The sequence below is a fragment of the Rhopalosiphum maidis genome, chromosome 1 (genome assembly GCF_003676215.2).
Source record: "Rhopalosiphum maidis isolate BTI-1 chromosome 1, ASM367621v3, whole genome shotgun sequence".
Classification (NCBI taxonomy): Eukaryota; Metazoa; Arthropoda; class Insecta; order Hemiptera; family Aphididae; genus Rhopalosiphum; species Rhopalosiphum maidis.
This window is the reverse complement of record NC_040877.1, coordinates 9,539,590-9,565,695: the sequence shown is the minus strand read 5'-3', so window position 1 is coordinate 9,565,695 and position 26,106 is coordinate 9,539,590. Positions and strand designations below refer to the sequence as shown.

The 26,106-nt window shown below is 28.5% G+C and overlaps 3 protein-coding genes across 3 annotated transcripts in view; 1 reads left to right on the top strand and 2 right to left on the bottom strand.

Moving 5' to 3' along the window:
• Positions 1–1,989: 1,989 nt before the first annotated feature.
• Positions 1,990–8,380, bottom strand: LOC113560753 (disks large 1 tumor suppressor protein). The gene is made up of 5 exons (XM_026966808.1): positions 7,345–8,380; positions 6,892–7,163; positions 5,608–6,242; positions 5,009–5,525; positions 1,990–3,078 (listed from the first exon to the last, which is right to left on the bottom strand). Exons 1-5 carry the CDS (start codon positions 7,529–7,531, stop codon positions 2,482–2,484), a joined length of 2,208 nt encoding a protein of 735 aa, XP_026822609.1. The 5' UTR covers positions 7,532–8,380; the 3' UTR covers positions 1,990–2,481.
• Positions 8,381–8,554: 174 nt separating this feature from the next.
• Positions 8,555–13,413, top strand: LOC113560754 (probable 28S ribosomal protein S6, mitochondrial). Its single transcript, XM_026966809.1, has 4 exons — positions 8,555–8,677; positions 8,757–9,079; positions 12,832–13,136; positions 13,204–13,413. Exons 2-4 carry the CDS (start codon positions 9,035–9,037, stop codon positions 13,310–13,312), a joined length of 459 nt encoding a protein of 152 aa, XP_026822610.1. The 5' UTR covers positions 8,555–8,677; positions 8,757–9,034; the 3' UTR covers positions 13,313–13,413.
• A 24-nt stretch (positions 13,414–13,437) lies between these two features.
• LOC113560752 (NACHT domain- and WD repeat-containing protein 1) overlaps positions 13,438–26,106 on the bottom strand; it is a 188,007-nt gene continuing 175,338 nt past the window's right edge. Inside the window, exons 18-25 of the mRNA XM_026966807.1 lie at positions 25,580–25,803; positions 25,260–25,453; positions 24,506–24,686; positions 23,708–24,116; positions 22,083–22,294; positions 20,817–20,927; positions 17,790–17,859; positions 13,438–15,129 (exon numbers count right to left, since the gene is read on the bottom strand). Coding sequence (XP_026822608.1) covers positions 15,119–15,129; positions 17,790–17,859; positions 20,817–20,927; positions 22,083–22,294; positions 23,708–24,116; positions 24,506–24,686; positions 25,260–25,453; positions 25,580–25,803 — 1,412 coding nt within the window. The 3' untranslated portion in view covers positions 13,438–15,118. The remainder of the gene's footprint in view (positions 15,130–17,789; positions 17,860–20,816; positions 20,928–22,082; positions 22,295–23,707; positions 24,117–24,505; positions 24,687–25,259; positions 25,454–25,579; positions 25,804–26,106) is intronic.

Below are 26,106 nucleotides of genomic sequence, written 5' to 3'. Positions count from 1 at the left end.
AAGTATTTGAATACTTAAAAGTATTTAGTATTAAAGTACTTTACAAAATTGTCAAGATCAGTATCACTATGCGGCAGGGTGTCGCGTAGAAGAATGAAGAATTGATTTTTATCGGACCACTGACTATTGCTAGACAAAGTTTAATATACTATTATTTAAGTTTTTTTTTTTTTTTTTTTATTAATCCAAACATAAATAGTTGATTATTTCTAATATTGTTTATTATTCATTCACTTATGTTTTTGCAAGAACCTAATTACATTTTCTATCACTTACAATAACAGACAGTACCTACTCTATTCCAAGGTTCATGAAATAGTGAATCTCCGTAACCTCATGATTATACATAATATATATATATGACCTATTCTAATACTTGATGAGCGTATAAAAATATATTGCAATTTAAAGGTTATTATTACAAATAAAGAAGTCTTGTTCCATGTACAATAATATTAAAACAACAAATATATATAAAAATATTAAATACAAATTAAAAAAAAAAAAAAAATGTCAGGTTGCAAAGTAAAAAAAAAAGGAAAAATGCTTATAAAATAGACCTCTATGAAAACTATTTGATTATGGCTAGGTCTGTTTAACAAACGGTTTCGAGTTAGGCTGGAAGTATTTTTTTATTACAAATTATATCGTTTTGAATCACTGTACAATTAATAGATCAGCAGAACCAATGAACCTTGCAATTAGAAGACTAAAAATATTTTTTAAGCGACTAAATGTTGTAACATGAGTATTTTGTAGGGAATTAATGACTAACAACAATTATAAATGGTAGAGGTGTAAAACAATCATTTCTTTTGCTAAAAAATTAAATATTTATTATTTTTCTAATATAATGTACATATATAAATTGTAAATTTAACTACAGCATTAACTTCAATTGTATTTCTGTGTATTTTTTTTTTTTTAATCCATAATTCATATACATAAATAAATATATCAAATTAGAATATCATACAATAATATTGAGACAGTGATTGGGAGTAACAATATTACAATATATATTATACAAATTCAAACTTAATCAACTATAATGTTATAATATTGTAATTCTATTTGAAAAAATTCAGAGTAACATATTGAAGCACCAAATTTATAAATCCATTATCATAATAAAAATAAATAATAATAAAATTGTAATTAAGAATTTTTATGCAGGATGTGAAGTAATTTAAGTAATACTATTTAATCATAACATTATTGAACACATGAGATTACAACACTTCACAAAGACTCCAAAAGAATTATCTGATAATAAATTTAAAAATATTTTTCACATAGGGATAGGGGTTATTGTACTTTATACAAGAATAAAATCCATATTAATAAGTAAGAAAACAGCATAAAGGAGTAAGCTTGAAATTATTAATTTTTCATCTATGTACTAAAAATAAACTAAAACATTTTGAAATACTGTTTAATACATTGTTTTAACAAAAATAATATTTTGTTTCTGTTTCACAATAATAATAATAATAATAATAATAATAAACAATAATACAATATAAACATATTTTTTAAATGAGATTAGTTCATAAAATACACAAAAATATATATTTGAATATGCAAGATTACAATAATAAAAATATAGTTATTTGATTGCTTAAAATAAGTACAACGTTGAGAAAATAATAATGATGATGATGACAATAATAATAATAATAATAATAATAATAATAATATCGATAATAATAATACATAATACATAAAAATTATTTGTTTCAACAAGTTTCATGTTGAGATGCATTCTGTTATAAAGCACATATACATATAGTTAACATACAATAAATTAATTTGTTAATAATTCATTAGTTAATATTAATAATTTAAATATTCAAATAAATAATAACTAAAAGGCACTACTACATGTTAGACACGTGATTAATGTAACAAACTTAAGTTTAGAAATAATACAATTGATAAGGAAAATAAATGTTAATAAATGAAAAAAAAGATGTTTATACTTAATAAGAAAAGAGAAATTGAGCAGGAATTTGATTTAGTTCTAATTGCACATAATATATATATATATATATTTTTTACTATATATTTAAACTTAAATTTGATTAAAGGAACTTTGGCACGGCTTTTGCGTTTATGATAAATGATAGATAACAATTTTAATTTTTAATTAGAAATTGGAACAAGTACAGAATTAAGACTAGACTACATTTCAATCAATAATTAAAATAGTTGCCAAAAAAAAGGAGAAAAAATACGGACAAATTAAGCTAGAGATTTTTTTACACCCATCCACCATATTTTTTTAGAATGCTTAAGTTGTTCTACAAAATTAAATGCAGAGTTCAATAAAATTCATTAACATAATAGAAACATAACAATTAATGACGAACAAAAAACAATTGATGAAAGTACATAGAAATTGTACCCCTGATAACAAGTAAGCGTCAATTATTATTTTTGTTATAAATCTGTCTAAAATATTACAATAGGTTTTATCGTTTATAATTTCTCTTTAGAAGATACCCAAATGTGTCTACCAGAATTTCTTTCAATCATAGCTTTTACATTATCATACACTTCTTCATATGTATCACCTTGCACTATGCCTGTAAATTGATCACCAAATTCTTGTTCTATTTTAGTTGCTCGTTCCACGTGTTTTCTTGCTTCTGCTTCGCTCATGCGCTTGCACATTTCCATTAATGCTTCTACACTCTTTGGCTTGAAGAATATTGCTATAGAATGCAATCCGGCAACTTGAAGTCGTTTAATGGCATTACCACTTACATCAAGTATACAATGTTTACCCGATTCGGCTACATGACGGACAGATGAAACGGATGTACCGTATAGGTTGCCATTGAATTGCCCAGCTTCAATGAACAAATGATTTTGGATGTCGAGGTCCATTTGTTCACGAGATTTTACAAAATGATAATCACGACCATCAACTTCATCTGGTCTTATTTCACGAGTTGTGTGTGGAACACAGGAACTAAAACGTTCCGGATATTCTGAAATTAGGTCATCATTAATTTTATCCTTTAATGGACCAAGTATAATGACAGGTCGCGTATAAGAGATTTGAAGTCGAACCTGTAAAATATAATTGAATATTAATACTTCATACAATATAAATAAAAAAAATAAATTAAAATAAAATAAAAAAGTAGTTGGTTTTGCTCTGCTGATTGAGTGAGTCACGATGTAATGGGTGTATTCATTTTGAATCCAATGATATATCATTACATACGAAAAATATTTCTGAGTGGCGATAGTCTGTCAGCTTATATCAATAAGTATATTTTATAATTGTTTTTTGATACAGCATTTATTATACTATTAGTATTTAATTATCATAATAATATAAATACATATAATGTTATATTATTGTTATTAACTGACAAGTTAAATACTATGAGTATAGTATAGAAAATATCTTTAAATAATAATTGTATTTGTATATTTTTTTAATTTCAGTATGAATTATTAATGAGAAAAATTGTATTGAATTTTAAAATCATAGTTGTAAAAATGGATTTTATAAACATTTTATTAAAAAATAATAATTGTAGTTTGTAATTTTTGATGAAAAAGATTTGTGCCTATGTATTTTTTTTACATAGATACTAAAACGATTTATATGAGATCTTGTATTACATTTTTAATGATTTGAATTTACCATTTTCATGTTAGATTGTTGGCTTCTATTGTACATAGATTATAGAACTTTAATCCATTTCTTACCGAAATTTATAGAAATAAAACAATCCTTATAAATTGCTTAAAAAGAGCCAAAGTATTTTGAAAGTTATATAATGTCTAAAAAATGATAATATAAACATTTCGTGAAAATGTAAACTATCCACGATTAATCATTTTTAGATTATAACAAAATATAGAATTTGTTAAAAACTAGTTTATTGTAAGAATCATTGTTTTTTCTTAATTAATTTTGTTTTTCTTGATTATATTTTATTGTTACATTTGACACCTTTAAAGTATAAGAAACCATCCCAAACTAAAAATTGAAGCAGTTTTACTGCCTTAAAAGGCATTGAAAAACAGAAAAAATGTAAAATCAATGCATCATTGATCAGCAATCATTCATTGCTCCACCAAAATTTAAAATTCATTTTCAACTTAACATTGATTGTTATATTTATTATATTGAGTATAAATAGTTGATCTGAACAATTTACCGAGTAAGTATATTAAATGTCATTAGATATTGTTAATTTCTGTCACATTATTTATAATTGTTTTACGTAAAATGTATAATAGTTAATGATATAATCAATGACTGATACTTTGGTCGGTTATTAAATATTAAAATTGAACTATTCCAATAATTATCATCTAAGTGGACTATTTTATAAAATAATACTTCAGTAAATATTTTAAACAAATTTAATGTCTAATAGTTATTAATAATATTTAATCAGTAATTATTAAAAATATCATCAATGATAATAACATATTATTAAATGTATCTTTTCATAAAATTTTTTTAAAAAGAAAATTGACACTATGCAAATATAATTTTTGTTCAAACACAGTTCAGAAGAATACTGTTTTGTAGAATGAACATTATTGAATAATAATTATTATTCTTTTTTTAGTTAATAGAAGATAAAATTCTACAAATTGAATTGAAATACATTTTCTTACACATTAATATTTAATGCATCTTTAAAATTATCAATTCTATAGGTTTTAATGTAATTTTTATTAACAAACTAAAAGTAATTTTTAATTATATCTGTAGAATGTAAACATTTATTTATTTAACAATGAGTAATCATAAGAGCTTGGAAGTTATGAGATTTAAAATGAACCAAATACACACTTGTAAATATATTACAGAGTATATTATAGAGTATTCTGTTAATATATATTTTACTTTGGTCTGTTATAAACTGACAGTATATAGAAAAATATACGACTTCTGTGCCCTAAGTATCACACTATTCTCATATTACCAGTCATACCCTTAAATTAGTAATTGATTTTTGATAATACATACCACTGCTTCATAAGAAGGAGTTTCTTCAATCTTTTCGCATATATTTTCTCTAGACTGCCTTTGCAATACCATATCATCAAGGCCATTTTCATACTTGCCATCTTTGCCTCTTCGCACCCATGGAAATCTTCTACTAAATGTCATTGATTTTTTTTTCCTTTCTAATGTTGATAACCGATCTAAGCTTTTGCTTTCGTTTCCTCGAAATTTTACAGATCTATCACGGGCTTTTTGTTTTCGCTCCCATCTGCGTTTAGATGGTATAATGCCAATACCTTCTTCTCGACCAGTAGCTAAGACTTTTCGTGCCTGCCACCATTCATCATCACTTGCATTAGTCACATGAAGAATAGCACCATATTTGAATGGTAGTCCAATACTAGGAAGACCATCATCACTAGATGGATCATAATCAAATAAGGTGCGGACATACAATGTTTTTTTCTGAGTAGTACGGATCAATGTACCACAAGAAGCAGCGAGTTGAGATTTTAATTCATGAATTTTAGCTTCAAACCTAAAAATAGATAGATATTACCCATTAGATAAAAATTAAAAAATATTTAACAAGTTTACATTTTTTAATTATTTTTAAGTACCTGTTATAATCTTTAGGACGATGTTGAACTGTTAATAAAACGGTTTGTCCAGCATTTTTAAGGGCATCAGCTGCTTCTTCATGTGTTGCATTATCCAAACTAACATCATTTACTTTTAAAATAGTGTCTCCTCTTTTCAATTGCCCAGTTTGATCGGCTGGACCACCAGCAAGAATGAATGATATAAATATACCCTCTCCGTCTTCACCACCAACAATGTTAAATCCCAAGCCCCCTGAACCTTTATGTAAAACTACTGTCCGTACATCATAGTTTGGTAAGCTTTCATAACTTTTCACAGTATTTAATGTGTCTGTAGAATATGAATTTGGAATGGTATCAATGATGATTGGTGATGGTGCAGAATCGGTATATGTAATTGGTTCAGTTTTACCAATGACTAATAACACTTTTTCACGGGTATTTTTTAATGTCCATACGGCTTCTTCATGTGTTACATTTTCTAAATTACGGTCACCAAGAAGAGTGTTCTTGACTGCAACTAATTTATCACCGACCAATATTCTACCATCTACTTGGGCAGCACCTCCGTCCATTATTTTAGTAACAAAAATTCCATTATCACCGGGTATGTGTTGATTGCCAATCCCACCCGCAATACTGAATCCCAGTCCCTGAAAAACAAACTTCATTATTTTATATTATCATATACAAATTGCAAATAATTTAACATTTTAAAAGAATACTTGGCACTAAAATAGTTTATGTAAAATACTAATGCTAAATATCCAATTACTAATTAAAAATAATCATAATTAAATTCAGAGTTCTAAGTAGTAGCAGATAGGGAAGTATATTCAATGCAGGTCAAATGGCAGATTAGCCAACATATACTCGATAAATTTAAATTTTTTTTAAAAATATGATGAAAGTATGTAATTAGATTAACCACCCATAATGGTCAATGGTAAAATAGAGTAAAATAAATTAAAATACCTATGTAGTGATAAATATTTAAAAATAATGATTTTTTATCGGAATATAGTTTTGTTATTTATTCAATATCAACATATCAGTTGTTATGGTTACAGAAAAGTTTTTGGAACAACCAATAATTTGTTTAATATGTAAAATTATTATTAACAGAAAAAAGTTTAATTAAATACTTGATACCACATAGAGAATGACACACTAAAATAGTTGTTATAATGAGGATATAATATTGATCGATGTATTCTTAGAAACATTTATCATCACTCATCGAAAATTAATTTCAAGCAAAATAGTTCAACTACAATAAGACACAAATGATGATAGATATACCTTGGTGCCTTTGCTGAGTTCTATTTCTAAGACATTTGGCCCTAAGGGCAGCACATTTTTCTTGCGTTTTACACTTAGAGTAACTCTGTGTCCCGCTCGTTTGAGTGCATCCACTGCAGTCGAATGAGGTACGCCAACAACAGGCGTATCATTGACTTTGGTGATGATATCGTTGACACACAACCGACCATCTCGATAGGCTGTACCGCCAGGAATTATTTTTGTAATAAATATGGACGTATCGTCGTCAGTCTGTGGATTGTCTGTACCTCCTGGATGCGTGAAAAAAAAAACCAAAACACAAACATAAGCTAATCCGTTACCTCTCACATTAGCAGAAACTTAGTGTCAGCCGTATTTCGAACAAAAATAATATTTATAGAGATGTAATTTATCAAAACTGATAATTACCTATCAACCTATTGCAAATGAAAGAAAAACTAAAAAACGTACCAGCTATGCTGAATCCCAGTCCCGAGTCGCCTCTTTCCAAGGCGATCTCGTCGACGATCCATTCGGGTTTGGCGTTGCCGTTCATCTGGCCGTCCAGACTGAACAGCGACGACACTTTTCTGATCATACCATTCGAATTGTTGATCGGTTTCTTTTTGGTGGACGACGACCGGTTGAGTTCTTTCATAGCGTCCAGCACCCGGACATCCGTCGGATGGTAAGCGGTGCGGGCGGAGGACGGGAGTCGGCACTGTTGCACTAGCCGTTGAAAACGTTGACGTCCGACTCTACCTACCTATTTTAGGAAATCCGTTTTTTTTTTTTTTTTACGTATATTTATATTTTTACGACACCGCACTCGTACACGAACACACACACACACACACGCACACGCACACGTACGAATCACACTCGCCGACGAGTCACCGCCTACCTACCCTATTTCGTTATCGGACGGTACGGTACGCGGACACCGAGCGTTGCGCGTGCTCGTCTGTTAACGGGCGACGAGTGAAGACGATGAATGATGACGATATTAATATTCTACGGTTGATATATTATTCACTGGCGCTGCTACCGTTGTTGGGCGGAGATGACGGCCACGACTGACCACCACTGCAGCTGCTCAGTGCACACTGTTTTATGATGTTACTGTCTACGGGGAACAGAAAGCTAAGAAGTGTAGTGGAAAAAAAAACAAATACAATAATAATATTTTAATGGCTAGTGTTGATTATATTTTTTCCGGGCTTTTAGACATTCGCCTCCAGTAATAGCTGTCAGTTGTACAGTCCAGTGGAATGTTTTAATTATCGCGAGAAAATTGTTTTATTTAAGAGTGTATACTATATACACACACACATACACACACGCGCGCAGACGCACGCACGCACTACACACATGAGCGCGGCGCGAACACACACACATACGAATTCCTCGACTGAACGAAAACAATTGTTAGACCAGTGGTTACCAAAATTGTTGTAAACGTACACCACAATACGAATGCCGCACGCAGTTACGCGGCCGCCGGTTGTGAACAACTATCGGAACTATTGTAATTTGTAATGCTTACGCATTATTATTTATTATTAGTTTGTTATTACAAAGTATAACATGGCTGACTGACGTAGGTATTATTGTCACGAACGTGCATGATACACAGTGCACATACGTAATTAAATTAAACACTTGTCAGTAATGTGTATTGCCGAGACCCGGACCTGCGCCGGTAGAATTTCTACCGTTATTTTTTGCGATTTCGTGTGAAGTCGATTTTCCGCTCTCGTTTCACCCTCCTAGTCAGCGTTTTCGTACATTTTTTACTTACGACGTAAGATTTAGAAAAAAAAAAAAATCGCTTTATTTAGTTACATATTTAATATTTGTCTTTTTGTTTTTACCGCGTCAAGCGTTTACGGGTGCTTTATTTATTCCGACAGCAACTCCCTGGAACTGGAAATCGGTTTTTAGCGTCTTATCACGCTTTATCACTTATTGCACTCGTTCGATAAGAAAATGATAACATCTTATAGTAATAAAACAGACCATGCCGATACATTAAAAATTTTAATATAATTTCTTCAGTCTTCACGTCTTCGCAGTTTTACAGTTCACATTCTCGGTACGCCGAAGAATTGTTTTTATTTTTTTAGATTCTGTTGCACGCTATCGAATTGTTTTCGTAATAATGCCCAGCTATGAGTTGTGTTTGCTGTTCAAAGTCTTGCCAAGGGTAATGTAATATATTAGATATTTTTATTTATCAAAGTACTGTACATTATCATCGAAAAAAGATTAGTATTGTCGTATTCGTTGAAACTATTGATCAATGCTCTAGCCTTTAAGTCTGAAATTCACGTTTAGTGAGCTATTTAATATTTTAACAATAAATTATGCATATTAAATATTAAATAATTATTTAAAACCTATGTTTTTTTTTTGTGTATGTTAGAATTACTTACATAAATGTTGTTCTAGGTTAGTTCTCTATTAGTATTAGTCTTCAAATTTTGTTATCTATTTGTTTAAAATAAGCATTTTTTTAAAATATTAAATAATAAGTCATGTTTCTTTTGAGTCTGCATCCTTTGGAAAAGCTTGTCAGTATATTTTATTTTGTTATGATGATTTTAATATACTATTTACATAATATATAGGGAGATTTATCAAGCATGTTCATCCCATTTTAAATGATAAATTATTTAGCAGATAATTTTCCTAATACATTTGATGTACCAAAATCAAAGTTCCAATAAGTAGTTTTTGAGTTATTTAACTTTGTGTACTTAAGGTAATTGGTTAATTTTAATGAGTATAGAAGAGTTGGAGACTATTGTAATTAAAACAATTTTATTATAAACATTTTTATTACTACTTGTTCTAATTTTGAATTAGCTACATCAAGATATTTATACAAATTATCTATTAAATAATTTACTGCAAACAGGGAAGGGAGATTTTTATTTGAAAATAGAAGTTTCAATAATCATAGGGATAAGGTTAGGTTAAAATAAATTCATTGTTAAATGAGAATCGGGAGTAAAATGGTGAACATGCCTGGTAAATCACCATTTATAATATATTTATTGTCTAGCAGACACCAATTTTTAAATAATCTTAAAAATGTTCTATTTTTATATTATAAATAATTTTATTTTTTCAATTTGTAAATTGGTTGGATGACAAAATGTTTCTCTTCTTTATCCAAAGTGACTTCCTTCAATTGTATATATGAGTACAATTTATTTTATGATATGTTAGATAAACGATTAAAAATATATAATTGTAGATGTAAGTAATATGCTGCTTAATTATTATCTATAAAAATGTGATTTGTTTAAATGTATTCCCTTTTACAGGCATATTATTTTATTCAAAATCTTTTCTAATTTTATATCAATATAAATCATTCAAAGTATAGTTTTCACATAAATATTTTAAAGAAATAAGGCAAAACCTTTTAAATAGCATACAAGTTTATAGAAATTTAACAATATGTGTATTATATTTATATTATGTACGAATATGAACTATATGTCTGTCTGAGATAGATAGCACAATTTTGTTATTATATTTTTAATGTTAACTATTTAAACAATTTAATGTATTTTGTTAAATGAAAACCTATATCTATACAAGTTACTTTTTGTTGGACCAACCTACAACCTGTAAGTTAAACCTAATGAAGAATAAAAATAGTTTATCATAAGGCATTTAATAATCTAAAGTAATAATAATTAATGGTAGATAGACTAAAAATAATGGTTTAAAATATATAATATGGTCAATAGTCATACAGTATACTATATATTTTATACTATCTACTGTTAAACTAAATATTATATATTGGTTCAAAACTTGGATATAATGGTAGGTTCACCTATCTCAGGAATACTAACTTTATTTCATACATTCCATTTGTCATTAGTCATTTTAACATGTTGCTATCACATGGTACTTATCTACTTGTTGAACTTAAAAATGTCTGTAAAAATGTATTGATAATTTGGAAGTCATTGATTTTAATTTTTCATAGTATTTTGTCTAAGCTCCGTATATAATAACATATATTACAAACCCCTTAAAAATCAATAGATACATATTATAAACATTATTTTTTTTATACTCAGTAATCAGTATAATCTTCTTTATTCAAAATTAAATTAGTAAATCAATATACACAAAATATACATTATTGTAATTTATAAAGGTTTAGGATTTAAAAACATTTTTTATTTCAATTGGATTATTTTCTAAAGATAAAAATAAATTTAAAAGTTTGTAAATTATAAAAAATATAATTTATAATTAAATTCATATACTGAACATTTTTTAGTTATTAATTTTTACCTTTTAAAATTCATTGAAAAAACAGTAATGTAATTTAGGGAGTACCTATCTTACTGTTGAATAGAAACCATACCTATATTTTTTCTTTAATTTATGTTTATTTTCTGTTAATCAACTATTTACAATAAACAAATATGTGATATATATACTAACAAAAGAGGATGGGATCTACCATTGACCATATGGTGATACTTTAATTTTATAAATTTAGATTTAATGTCAATTGAATATTGATAGATAGGTTTAGATATTTTGTATCACTTAATAGAATTTTACTATTTTAGCTATTTCTTCCAATCTTTAGATCTGAATGACGAAATTAAAAACATGGACAATTTTACAATTCTAACTGTACTAAAATTGAATGAACAATGCTTACCTTCTTATACTCTATTCAGCTGGAAAATACACAAATTTTCTTTAGGCCATAGTGTGTTCTCTCACTGGTCAGTGTATAATTTATTATTTTATATTTTCATTATTATTTCTAATAACTGAAAAAGAAATGTTATAATTCTAATTCAAACTAACATATTTTCTCTTAATTATATTTAATACCAATTTATTGTTAAACTGCAACTTCTTATGCTACTTAACTTGATTAAGTTTCTATATTAAAGATTAATTTATATATCTAATATTGTATTATTTTTAAAATGCGTTATGCATATTGTGTTATATTTCATAGAGTGATATTATTGCAATATAATGTTTTTTAATCTTATTACTTTAAGCTTAAAGCTAAAGGTAGGTTTACATTCATACTAGTGACTCCAGGTCATACATTTTCTAGTTTCATAATAACAATAAGGACAAAGTTAATTTTGAAAATGTTTCTTATTTTACACTTACTATAATTTTCAATGTATTTTTTCTTAATCTTTAGAAAATTATTATCTTTTGTGTTTTATGTAGTTTTGAACACTGCCAACAATTAAATTATAATATAACTTTTTTGTTAGTTAGAATACTGTGTAAAATCACTCAAAGTCATTCTGTATTATAATAGAAACTATTAGGAGTATTTAGGAATATTTTAATATGTATTAGATTATTATTTATCTTTATCTAAACATATTGATAAACTGTTTTATGGACTATTGGCAGAGAAGCTTTATGAAACATAGTATTGTGATAATCCCAAAACACATTTACATAAATAAAAAATGTAAAACCAATAAATTTTTTCTTCTGTTTAAAATGTATTAGTAGGTATTAACTTGATGTAAAATTAAAATTTATGACTATATAAGATTAAAATAATTTGAATCCTTAATTTATATATATTATAATATTTGTAGATATTGTATAAAAATAATATATTTGAGTGACATATTTATACATTTTTTATAATTGATTATGATTATTGTTCTGATAATTGACAACTAAATGAAATCCCACTTAATAAGTATTATTTTATAATAGTTGAATTTTTTTGAAATGTTATTTGTTTTTAAGACAATACACGCAATAATAAATACAAACATTTTGTACCTGGTTAAAAAAAACCTGGACCCCCTCCCCCTCCAGACACTAATATATACATGTATAATTATATAAGAAGACTATACATATAGATTATATATCTATTTTAAATTACCAATGAACTAAAGAATGAACTTTTATTATTTTCAGCCTGAAATAACTCAATGTCTAAAACGAACAGCCAGTAAAATCTTTGAATCTGGTGGGTTTATACGGCGTATAGACAACCTAGGAACGGCTGATACCCCTTGGAGAATAAGTTCACATGACTCAATACACAAACAGGCAAGCTATTTTATTGTCGAGTTTGACGCACCCAGTTCAGCTTTGCATCCATTCAATAACTATTTATCAAGAGACATTGACATAATTAAACGGACAATATTTAAAGTTCCTGAAAATACACCTCAACCAGCTTGCACACTTCATGAAGAGCTCAAACCACCAGCATACAGGTGAGTTCAATATAATAAACTAACAGATAAAAAAAATTATAGTTTATGAACAAATGTTTTTTTATAGGTCTGAGGTCAAAGAAATGATTGCAATTGGCAAGCGTAAACGTGAAAAAGAAGCAAAGAAGAAAGTACAGTTCAACACTGGTTTGGATTATATGCCGTTTCAAAGATAAAATGATGTTAATCGTTAATTTAATTAATATTGTAAATATATAGAGGTATTTTAGTAGTTGTATTAATAATATTAAAGTAATACAATTTGTGTACATTTGAAGTTTATTGTTTTATTTTGTTTACTTACAATTCAAAACAATAATAATAAGAGATGACTAATATACAATACACAACATAAAACAAAAAACAGATGTTTTAAAAGTTTCAACATTCAAATAAATTATAAATAGCTAAAATAGAAATATTGTTAAGAGTATGTCAGTGCACTATGTACAGCAGAACCAACCTTATGCTGTTAGCTTTAATATTAAAATGAATTCACTTTTATCATACTTGATTAAAAACATTATTTGCATTAGTATACATTTTGTCCATTGGGTCTTTTATGATATACTTTTTTCTGTGATATAAGTATCTTTAAATTGTAATATTTTACTTATTCATTATTTGCATATAATTTCAAGTACTGTAAAAAAAAGCCAGCGTACAAACAGAGACAAAGTATTTTATTTAAAATTTGATAGTAAATCAATTAACTTTGATATTAAAGTTAACAATCCTAAATTGGTTTTACTGAACAAATATTTTTCATGTTGCACATGGGTCAGAGATTAAACAAATAGGTAGTGCACTGACATCCTATTAAGAGGATACTACACCTGCATTTGCTGTCTCCGTCTTATAAACAAATACCATGGGATATTTTACTTTCACAATAATTAATTGTACTCCATTTTTTGAAAAACTTATATTGATTTGACCTATTATAAAATTTAAAGGTAAAATTACTATTGAGGATGTATTTGATGCATTTGTAAATGTTTTAATTTTAAAGTAAGTTATGATCATTGAAAAATTTAAAAAAAAAATCAGTTTTAAAATACTTGTAACTTTCTTTGTACTTAAAATGTCATCAAAAACCTCTCAGATCTCCTAAATAATTTGTTTACCTTAAGTTTTATAATATGTCAATATAATTTAATTTTAAAATTAACAAAGTAAAATAGATTATTGTGATAATATGCTATGTTGTATGTAAGACAGATGCAATACATGCGAATGTAGTGTCCTCTTAAGACTAAAATATTGGTAAATTATGTGGTGAATAATAATTTTTTATGATAATTTAAAAACTGTTTTTGATGAAAGTTAATATGTATGTTAACCAAGATACCCAAATATTAATTCTGGCAGACACGGTTTAGTAAATAGTTATCTTAACAAACACTTACACTTGGTTATAACAAACATGGCATTGTTTTTATCATGGAATTGAGTTGTCCAGTACTCGACTGATCTTGTCACCTTAGAATTAATCGGTTAACATACATAATCAGATAATTATTTTAGTTGATTGTAATATAATATGATTTTTTTTAAGAGCTTAGTTGTATATAGTAAATCTGATTCATTTGATTATAATTAATGATATACAGTCAGAAAGTCTAAGATATAAATGTATGATTTTGATGCATTAATAATAATAATAAAAAACAAATCACTTAGACAGTGATATTTTTTGTGCTCAAAATACTTAATCTAAAAATCTTAGAATAAACTACGGTCTTGAAATGACTAGGATAAAAATGTTCAACAATAGCTATACCATGCTTTTTACTTAAATAATAAGGTATATAATTATTGCACAGACTTAAGATTATATTTCCGTAATTTTAAACATTAATATTACTAATAATAAGAAGAATGATTGAATGTTTGATCACAATTAGGTTGCAACAATGGTGAATGAAGTAGGATTTGTCTAGGGCGTGATCGGCGAATGTGCAGCATTAAATGTTGGTTCATCATATGAAATCTGAAATAAATCAAAAGTTCACAAGTGTTACTATAGTAATCTTTATAAAAGGTATTTGTGTAGAAATATATTAATTATTTAGATATTTTTTATTATTATGTAATTAATATTTAAAATAAAAAAGAATTAATATACCAATTCATTAATTAAATACTTTTTAGAACATCTGCTTTAGTACTCATTAACTATTATATTTTAGTGCTAAAAATGAATAGTATATGTGAGTGAAATTAAAAAATTATAATTAGTTAGATATATTTGTAACATTTTTGATATATCAGATTAATTGTTGAGTTATTAAAAGAGCGCAAATCCTACACTTGATGTGGAATGCAAAAAAAAATTATCAATTGTGAATCATGACTGCTTGCAAAATAAGTACTTAAACAAGAAAAATAATATTAAATATTGGTATTATGAGATTTTAATAATTGATCATTTTTTTTAATTGAAAATTATTGTGAAAAAAAAATAGATTATTTATGATAGTTAATATTAAAGTACCTCCATACTACTTAAAATATTCAAATTATTCAATATATAATTTGTATATACGCTATACTAAGAAGAATTGAAATATAAAAAAATCACTAAAAGTATCTTTTGAGAATTGAAGTAATTGTATACCCCAGTAAATGACGCCCTTGATTAGGTACAAATATGTTTTATTAAAACAGTAGACAACTAAAATCAAATGGTTAATAGTTAATTAATGGTAATTTAAAACATATATATTTTATAGAAAAACGTGTTAAGTGTAATGTCGTCCTTCAGGATAAGTGAAAATAATTATTTATATAACATGTATTTGCCATTATATTTTAGCTAATATGGTGTGAGTGATGAGCTGATGACTATCGTGTGTCAATCGATGAACCAATAAAAGGATTAATATCTAATGGTTTTGCGTTGATATAGGTACCTATTCTAATTAACTGATTGTATTTTTATTAGTTTTTATATCGTAAAATATATTTTCTTGTAGACAAATCATGCGTACCTACTACCTACCTATTATAATTTACATCTTAATTTATGAATATTATTTAAAACAATAAATTAATATCTTAATGGTATTGAGGTATTCACAGTACTTTAGGTACTAACCTACCTATATACCTAATCTCGGAACTGGGATTGTATTACTTGTAACCTATATTACCTACGTATAAATAGATATATTGATCATAGGTAAATATCCGGTTTCTAATTTTCACAACCTACACTATGTACGTAATTACTAAGTATAACCCGATAGTTGTACAAGGTATAAGTGCATAACTGTATAAAATATAAGTCATAAGTAGTAGTAGTAGTACCTATATAATATAGGTATTAGGTAGGTTCGTGACTGAATAGCGAAAAACATACTTCACTTCGTGTCTAGAGAACAAAAGAAAAACTTCCGACAAGGATTACGTATTTACGTGTATTATATACGGCGAACACGGCATAATCATGTATTTTAAACGGATATTCGTTCGAATATTACACGTGCTAGACATGTGTCTTGTAAACCTCAACACCCCTGACCAATGGCATGTACTTCGATTTTATTACATCTTATCTTATTTTAAAATGGTTTCATACGTGTGCGGTTTAAGTATTGAGAAAAATAAAACAAAACCAGATTAACTAAATAAAAAAATGCGAGTTCCGGGTATCCGGTGACCATAGAGTAAGAATCCGGTGACACATATTTTTATCGTCGGTGGCGGGAAGGGACATGTGGACCGTACTGGAAAACGGACCCTAAGGGATCAAATATTATCGAAAAATCGCGTTACATGCGATACCTATACGTTTACGTATTCAATGCTTATTGTTATAAATTTCATAATATTGAGTACCTGTCCTATAAGTTATATATTATAATGTACCAACACTACCAACTGTAACTACATATGGTTTGGCAAGAGCCTTTATGAAAAAAATACGCCCATATATTGTAAACTCCCATCTACACGATGATAAATTGAACATACGTACTTAAATTACATCACTATTATAGATGGTTTATCAATACCATGGGCGTTCATAGGCAACATTCTAAAGAGGAGGGGTGAAATAAAAAATCTCATATTGAAGCCAAAGCTGACAGATTTGTAAATCGTAGTTAAAATGTTTATGGATTTAAGCCGTTTAGGATACCTCAAATTATTGATTTATTCATCTCTTACTATATATTATGTGTCGTTAATACGATAACTAGTACCTATTTTTATACTTATTTCATATCCTAATGTAGTTAAACAATATATTTGTTGGTGTTTATAAGACATTATAGGTAATAATTACATGCATGGTAATGCAATTATATTTATTACCTTAATAACTTACAATAAAGTAAGGTGATTTTCATTTGTAAAAGAGAGTGTATCACCTCAAGATAATTGCTAAAATATCATATAAAAACAAAATTTTTGAAAATATACACGTCAAGTAATATAAATAATTTATAATAAAAATTTCTAAAACTCAAAACTTGAACAAATTTTAAAACATGGGTTGAGCCTTGAGCATGGGCGCATGGTTATTGGTTGGTGATCATCCTATATGGTTATATATATATAAATATATTTATAGCATTTGTATATTATTTCATTAATATATATATGTTAATATTTGTAAGTTATTCTAATATAGGTACGAGTACTGACCGTCGCTGCCGTGGCTCTCGTCGTCGGCCGAATGCTGTCTGCTCGATCTCGAATTCTGTTTGGATAAAAACTGAAAAAAAATGTAGAGCATTGAGTTCGGAGAATATTTAATGCGTATACCTAGATATGTATTAGGTATATTACTATATTATTATTTATTTATGTCTTTAATTATATTGAACGTTTGTAATACAGATACTATATTTCTAAATTTTAAAGAATTTAAACATTTTTAAATTCAACAAATAGTAAATAACAAGCATGACATGATAATTTAATAATTTCTCTACAGATAACATAGTTAAAATTAAATGCAATTATACTATGTATATGAGTGACAAATCAACAACTTAAGGAGATGTCGAAACGATATAAAAAACCTATCTATATTTATAGCCTTATAGGTAGGTACCAACAATTGTGTATAAAGGGCAAGAAAATATCAACGAGGGGTATTAAATTAAATTGATTTGATGCGATGATCAAACGTGATCATATTTTGTATTTTTGAATTTCAAACTGTAACTCAAATCTAATTTTTAAATAATTGTTGACAATTATTTTGATTTAGAAATTTGTGACTCGACTATAACTAGTTATTAGTATAATTATTAATTATTACGTACTTATTGACATATTTCTATGAACTATGTGCATTTTACATATTGTACATGTAGTCATTTGGACGAAGAAACTTAGTTTTATAAGTGCCGGCTCATCCTTATGCCTCACAATATATATTGATATTTCTACTGTTTTAATTGTTTGATTGCGATATTGATTATAAGTCAAAAGATCCACATTTGATATGTCTGTGTAACAAGTGTGTAACGTTATAAGTTTAAGAAGAATTTTTTAAGATTTTAACTTTTATAATAATTCGAAAATATTTAAATTATTAGAATATTTGATAAAACGAAAAAAATATGAAAATATATTATAATATTATGCTTTTAAATAATTGAATTCAATGTAAAATAACTACATCCCTTGAAAATATTAAATTGAAATTGGTTTGTGAACGCCGTGAAAAAAGTATCAACATTTATGGTTATTATGAGAAACACTGGTGTAAAATAGAAAAGAAATAATTATTACTGCCGTATACTAACATAAATGTATATGACCGATGGGAAAACAAGCGTATAAGTGTATAACCCTGTATTATTGCACGGAAGGGAAAGGTCAAAAGGTTTCGTACGCGTTTATCCTAATAATTTGCTCTTGTTGGTTGATGGGATGGGGTTGTGCGCGTAGACTTGAAACTTATGGTTGAAAATATACAGCCGCAATAGGTATAGTTGGTATCCTCTGTGCATTATTCTGTGGTAGGTATACCAGTAATTTGCTATTATGTACAATTATTGACAATAAACAATAACAATTACCATCGTTAACCTGCCGTATATTATTATGTGTTGCAGACTTTATCGGTGGCCTAGGAAGAAAATGATAGCATATTATGTTTACATTGTAGACTGGCTGCGTTTTATAATTTGTTCACCAGAGGGTTATTACTATTACCTTTAGTCTATTATACATATTAGTTAGTTATATAATATAATAATAGTTTAATGCATACTTTATAAGGTACAAAATAAAGGGCTTGAACGTCCTGAACACATAACCACGCCATTCTATGTAAAGAATACGACGTGACTAGAATTATTATTTGTATATACCTATATAATATTTACAACCGGGATGTCGTCGATTTTCAGACAGCGTTGGCTAAAATATTTATTTTTTTTTCACAGCTAAATATTAGTTGACTATAGGTTATTTAAATATTTATAATGTTATGCGCTAATAATTATACCAGCTACTTTTTAAGATTTAAGACGTCTTCAGAATGCATTAAACATTTTAAATTTAATATTTGATAATTTTTTTTTTCATAATTTGTTTTTTTAATAATATATTTTACTTTAATTATACTTGAAGAAAAACCTTAACAGTGCCTTCCAACTGTTCGAACCTTTTTGTACCAATAATACATTATTTTAATATAATATACCTATTACTATATATTGATACCACATGATAGGTACATCTATGTAACATGAATAATAATATGGTATATCATCATATATATTATATATTAGTATAATATATCAATTATTATTTGAGACAGGAATTTCAGACTCTGTAAGCGCTGAAATGTTAATTATCTGTTGATATATTTTTGAACTCATAAGTCTATAAGTTACAAATGTATGGGAATTTCTTTTTATTTATATTAAAATAACAACCAATAAATTAAAAAAAAAAAAACTATAGTAACGCTCAGCTATATTGTACCTACCTATATATATATCTATTTATGATTATTATACATAATACATTATCCTTTAGAATATAATGTTCTGCGACCTAATTTTTATTTTTATTACTAAAGCAGTAATTACTAATTACTTATTTATTATTTTATATAGTTATATGTACAAATACTCAATGAAAAAGCCATTATAGAGTTAATACATAAATGAAAAACTTTTTTCGTTGTCTGAAAAGTATAGTGATGTCTTATTGATTATCTTTTATCCGGGTATCAGGGTATCGTCCAGTAATATTATCCTATATACTTGATAATAGCGATAATCGGTAATCACGTGCCTTACAAAATGTTGATTGTTCGACGTCTCGAGTAAACAAATTAACTATATAGGTACCTACACTACGTTCTGTAGACTTGAGTACTAGACTGTAGAGTAGAAGTTCCCAACCTTTTTTTACTCACAGAACCTTAAGTCATTTTCTAAAACTTCGGAGGCACCCTATGCCCTATGGCCTATAGACTAAAAATATATTTCAAATAATTTCACGGCACTCTGGTGGGGGATCTCTGTTGTAGAGGATCCGATAGAAAAATCGATTTATAAAATTCTGATATTTTTTGTTTTTTTTTTTTGTCGAATTTAGTACTGGTATACTTATCATAATAAATGTAGAATGTAGATACTAGTTACGGGGACGTCAGAAATCCACATTTAGTTTAAATTAGGTTAGGTGTTAGCGGGCATTTACCACGTTCGGTCGGCTTGTTGATTTGGAAGGCGACCGTTTGTTATTCCATTCGGCAATCAATTGGTCAAAGTGTTGCGATTGTGCTAAAGCGGCCTGTTCGGGACCCAGATTCTGTAAACACATGTGGTTTGATCAGTAAATTTCTCGTTCAAAACGCTGTACAGTAGTGCAGTAGTGGCGTAGACATGAATTTTCATTTAGGGGGGATATATATCCTAAAAAACTAACTAATTTTCGTAAAAAAAAATAATATAAGATTATATTTGTTCTATTATCGGTGAAATTTATTAAGTATATCTCCTGAAATAATGGAGATATCATAACTCTGGTTTTTTAATAAGATTCACAGGGACAAGAATTACAAATATTTCATGTTTTAATTTATTTTTATGTTTTGGTAAAAAAGTTAAAAAATGTATTTTTTTATTTAATTATATAAAAAAATTTGAAGATAGCCATTTTGTAGAGTTTTTTTTTCTGAAAATATTGACGTTTTAACATTTTAATTTCATAAGTTTCCTGATTTTTAATATTTTTTCTAGTTTCGAAAAAACTGTGAATTATCACGATAGTGTCATAGTGGTATTGTATAAAACATGTGGCCCGCGTGCTCGTACGGTTGGCGAACGGGTTTCAGTGTGGCTCACAATAAACGTCATATTTTATTTCTTCAACATTGTTAAATTTTTAAATAAAGTTAATAACTATTGTACAAAATATCAATATGTACATTTTTGTTATACCTAGTATTAAATACGGTTATATTATAATAATTATAATAAATAGATAAAACAAATGTATTTTGTTTACTTTGAATTTAGTAAAAAAAGGTGTTTTGTCCGCCAGCGTATAAATACGCAATAGTTAATATTTTATGGCTTGTTGGTAATTTGAGTATGGCATAGTCCACAATTTAAATACCTAATTTAATGTTTTGATATTATTATCTTGTCCCATTTTTTTGGCAAGACGTAAACATAATAATAATTTCGCAGTATTTTTGAAACTAGAAAAAATATTAAAAATCAGAAAATTGATGAAATTAAAATGTTAAAACGTCAATATTTTCAGAAAAAGAACTCTACAAAATGGCTATCTTCAGTTTTTTTTTAAATAATTAAATAAAAAAATACATTTTTAAAATTTTTTATCAAAACATAAAAATAAATTAAAAAATGAAATATTTATAGTTTCAGGGATCCATACACTGAGTGTAGGTATTTAAGTCGCGTACGTATGTATTAGTACGTTTGAGTGTGTAAGTACCTGTGATCCCATGTTCTCGTTATTATTGGCTTGTTTTGATATTTCTTCCATGCTGGCTGAAACAGAAAATCGGCGGAGCTTTTCGTCGACGGCCGCCCGCGTTATCGACGAGGTCAAGTGCGCGTACTTCCGTTGCCACGTGTACGAGTCCAACGAGTATTCTTTAATCAACATCCTCCTCATGGGTTTTTTGGCGGCCAGCGATCTGTGCTCTAAGATATTGGTATGACAAAAACATCAACACATTATTATAATTATTAGGTATTAGTTTCAGTTCAAGTCTTATTTTTATATGTACCTATTATATTATAATATTGACCGATTTTTTTGTAGAAAAATTTGCTTAGCGACTAAAGTGTGGCGAACGAGAAAAATTATACTTCGAAATAATAATACTACGAGCGTAGAGTGCAATGAACATGGTATGACAAAGTTCAAAAGACAGAATTGATGATTGCACGGAAAAAGTAAAAAAAAAAAAAAAACGTAGTCTCATGATATAATTGGACGGTTTTGGGCTATGTGTATTCAAACGTGGATGTGTATGCACAAATTGCGTTGTGCATTGTACTCGAACGTGATGTAATTGTACGGGTTTAAAAAATCACTTTGTTAATAAACACGGGATGGCCATTAAAATAATCTGAGAATACAATTATAATAAAATAAAATATTATCTCGTATTTAATTTGCTTATAAGATTTAATTTTAATATAATATTATATAATATATTCTTTCTAGGTTATTATAATAGTTTTACGTCGTTACGTTTTTGTATAAATCTCGGTAAATCAGGAGTGATTTTCTTGTCGTTTTAAAATGTAATAAAACGACAAGCGTGTACCTATACCGATTATACGGCTCACGCAACGCGGATACCGAGTTTATTATATTATTTATTGAGAGTTTTCAGTTTTATTAAATTAAATAATTACAGTGTTTAATATGTTTAGGTATATTATGTTCCTTCTTGACACGCGCTTAATATAAATTATTATACTCATTAATCGATGTGTCTAAAACGACGACGGTGACCTTATTATTTTGTTTTTTTACCTATCTGGTATTTTATTGACGTTTGGTTTTTGCGGCAAGTAAAACATCGGGTATGTATTATGTTCTACGCCAATCAAAACAGTTTCGTACTATAGCGCGTGACAGTAGCGTGATCGAATTTTGTGATTACATTGTATAAAGGCTTAATAAGGACGATCAAACGCATGTTTGAAAATATATTTTGATGAAAAATAGCCCACCTTTTATTTTCCACGTAAAGCCTAGGTATTAAACTTTGATCTTTAAACGGTAAAAAACTATATTGTTTTATTTTTTTTTTTTTTTTGTATTTATATTCCAATGAAAGAAATTAACGTGGTAATATACTTTTAGTGCTCGTTTCTGACCTTTAAAATATTTGAATAATGAATCTTGTTTCAATATTTTTAAAGTGTTTATAGTTTATTTTCGGTATGTTTCTAGTCACCGATTGTTAATGTGATTCTCGCTATGTAAAAAACTTTATTTTTTCTCGAAAACACAAAAATTTATTAAACATAGCACTAGTCTGTCCAATAAAAATGGATCATTCCGTTTTTATTTATAAATTATAATTTTAGTGCAAATACCTCGGTTGATGAATACTGGAACTTTGACGTATTGCGCGGGCGTGTTCATCAGCTGCGTGATCGGCAAGTACTGGCTCTCATACAGGTGTACCGCTACCCTAGTCACGTCTGTGGACATGGACAGGCCCAAAATGGGGAGATGCAGTTGTAGAGACGTGAGCGGCACCCCGCGTTTTGTGTCCCACACGATTATGCGTTTGTCGTCGGACCCGGAAAGAGCCACCGAACCGTCACCGCTCAGCTTGACGCACGTCACGTGACCCAGATGACCGGTCAGCAGGTGTCTGTCATCGCCCGTGTGTATGTCCCATATGATGAGGTTGGCGTCCCACGAACCGGATACAACGATTGATTTGTCGCTGATGGCCACGGCTACGCACGTTACTTGGTCTTCGTGCCCGACCAACACCTGTAGCACGGGTACATGACTATGAGTTATATGTCCAGCGGTGATGGAGTCGAGGGCGGGAGATAGGTAGTTCTGATGAAATCTAACGAAAATTTCGATATTTTTTGGATAATTCTAAACATTTCCATCATTTTATGCCGTCCTCATATTATTGTTATGCGCTTGTTAGCGAAACCTTTATAAGTTTTTGATTTTTAAATAGTACCCTGCGACTTTATTATAATAATATATTCAAGACCGGTCGATAATCAGTCGATCAACTTCAAGTACCTATAATATTTCCCACATTTGACTGGAAAATAAACTCTTCCTACACCCGCAGCGGCAGAGACCGACATCCAGTGAGAGGCTGGTTGATAGACGATAATTAGTTTTGGTAATACACGTACCTGAGACAGTTTGCCACCATTAATTTGCCAAACTTTCAATGACATGTCTTTGGACCCGGTGATTATTTGCAACGAGTCGTACGTTATCACGAAACACGTTATCTCTTCCGTGTGACTGACCGGCCATTTTTCTGTCCAAGGTCCTCCCTCGTTTTTGATTGATAACGGCCAGATATGCAGCCTGTGTAAAACTTTCATGTAATATATACTGTGATATTGTGACTTGAACCTTAATGATTCGTTAGGTTTTGATTAGTAAAAAAAAAAAAAAAAAAAATGAGGTTTTGTCTAAGATTACATCATTTCTAAATTGACATTATTAAGAATTAGGGGAAAAATTATATTACAAGAATGTAACCTTGTCTAATTTTTTCAAAAAAAAATTTAATTTATTTTAATTTTTTGAAAATTTTCAATAACTAGGTATATACAATTAATATGGGTAGTACAATAGTAAAATAAAATATATGCCTAAATTTTATTGTCAATGATTATTTGATTGAAATCGTATAAGTTGTTATCAAACAATATTAAAAATAGTTGGGAATCGATTGCAATGACAATTTTTTTTTTTTAAAATAATATTGTTTATTAAGACCAAAAAAAAATATGTTATCAAAAAATCTTTTATCTTAACATGTCATGGTCGGAATCAATTTCAACATCAGTAGTAAGCAATTGACAATTATGGTTCTGGCTGTTTGCGGTTTAGTTTAATTTTCTGGATTCAAGCGAAAAAAATATTATGACTTACGAAAAATGGCCGTCACCGCTGACTAGGTATTTCATGTTGTTGGTCACTGACAGATTAGTCGCTGGGCATATCACCGAATTGAGTAGCGTTCCATTGTCCGACAACCAGACCGCTATGACGCCAGCCTTGTCGCTGGACACGACCTTCTCGCTGTCTGAGGTGACCTCCACGGCGGTGATGGCCGATTGGTGGCCCTGTCGGTTGATCAAATAACAGTTATTCGTATGAAAAACGAAAATTCAAAGACGCGGAAATCGAAAACTCGCAGGTACAGATGACGTCGAGTATATTAAGTATATTATAATATAAAGTGTTCTTACGCTGAACGTGAAAACGGCATTGCCCACAGTCAGGCCCCAGACCAACACAAGTTTATCCTCCGAACCGGAAACGGCGAAAAGTCCGTTGGAAGCGATGGCCAGACACGTTATGGCAGCTGTGTGACCGTGCATGGTGGAGTGCAACTCGTTGTTGTTCAGCTGATAGACATTTTCCAAGCTTTCTACGTTCAGATGCCAGACGTTAACCAGACTGTCCAGGCCACCTGTGTGGATGAGATATGATCGTAAGTAATTTGATTTTTCAATTTCATAAAAACAAACTTGTGTTATACCTAGTTATAAGCAGGGTTTGAGTTTGAACTATTTATTGTGCTAAAAGTTTACTACGATTTGACTTAATATAATTAATTAATTTGTTTATTTACGTTTTAACAGGGATACATTGTACAAAGAGTTGATTATAATTTAAAATATAAATTTAGTTTAAGAATAAATAATATAACTGTTATTGTATAATATTATAATGAAATTAAGAATATTTTTAAATATGAAAATAATACGACAAT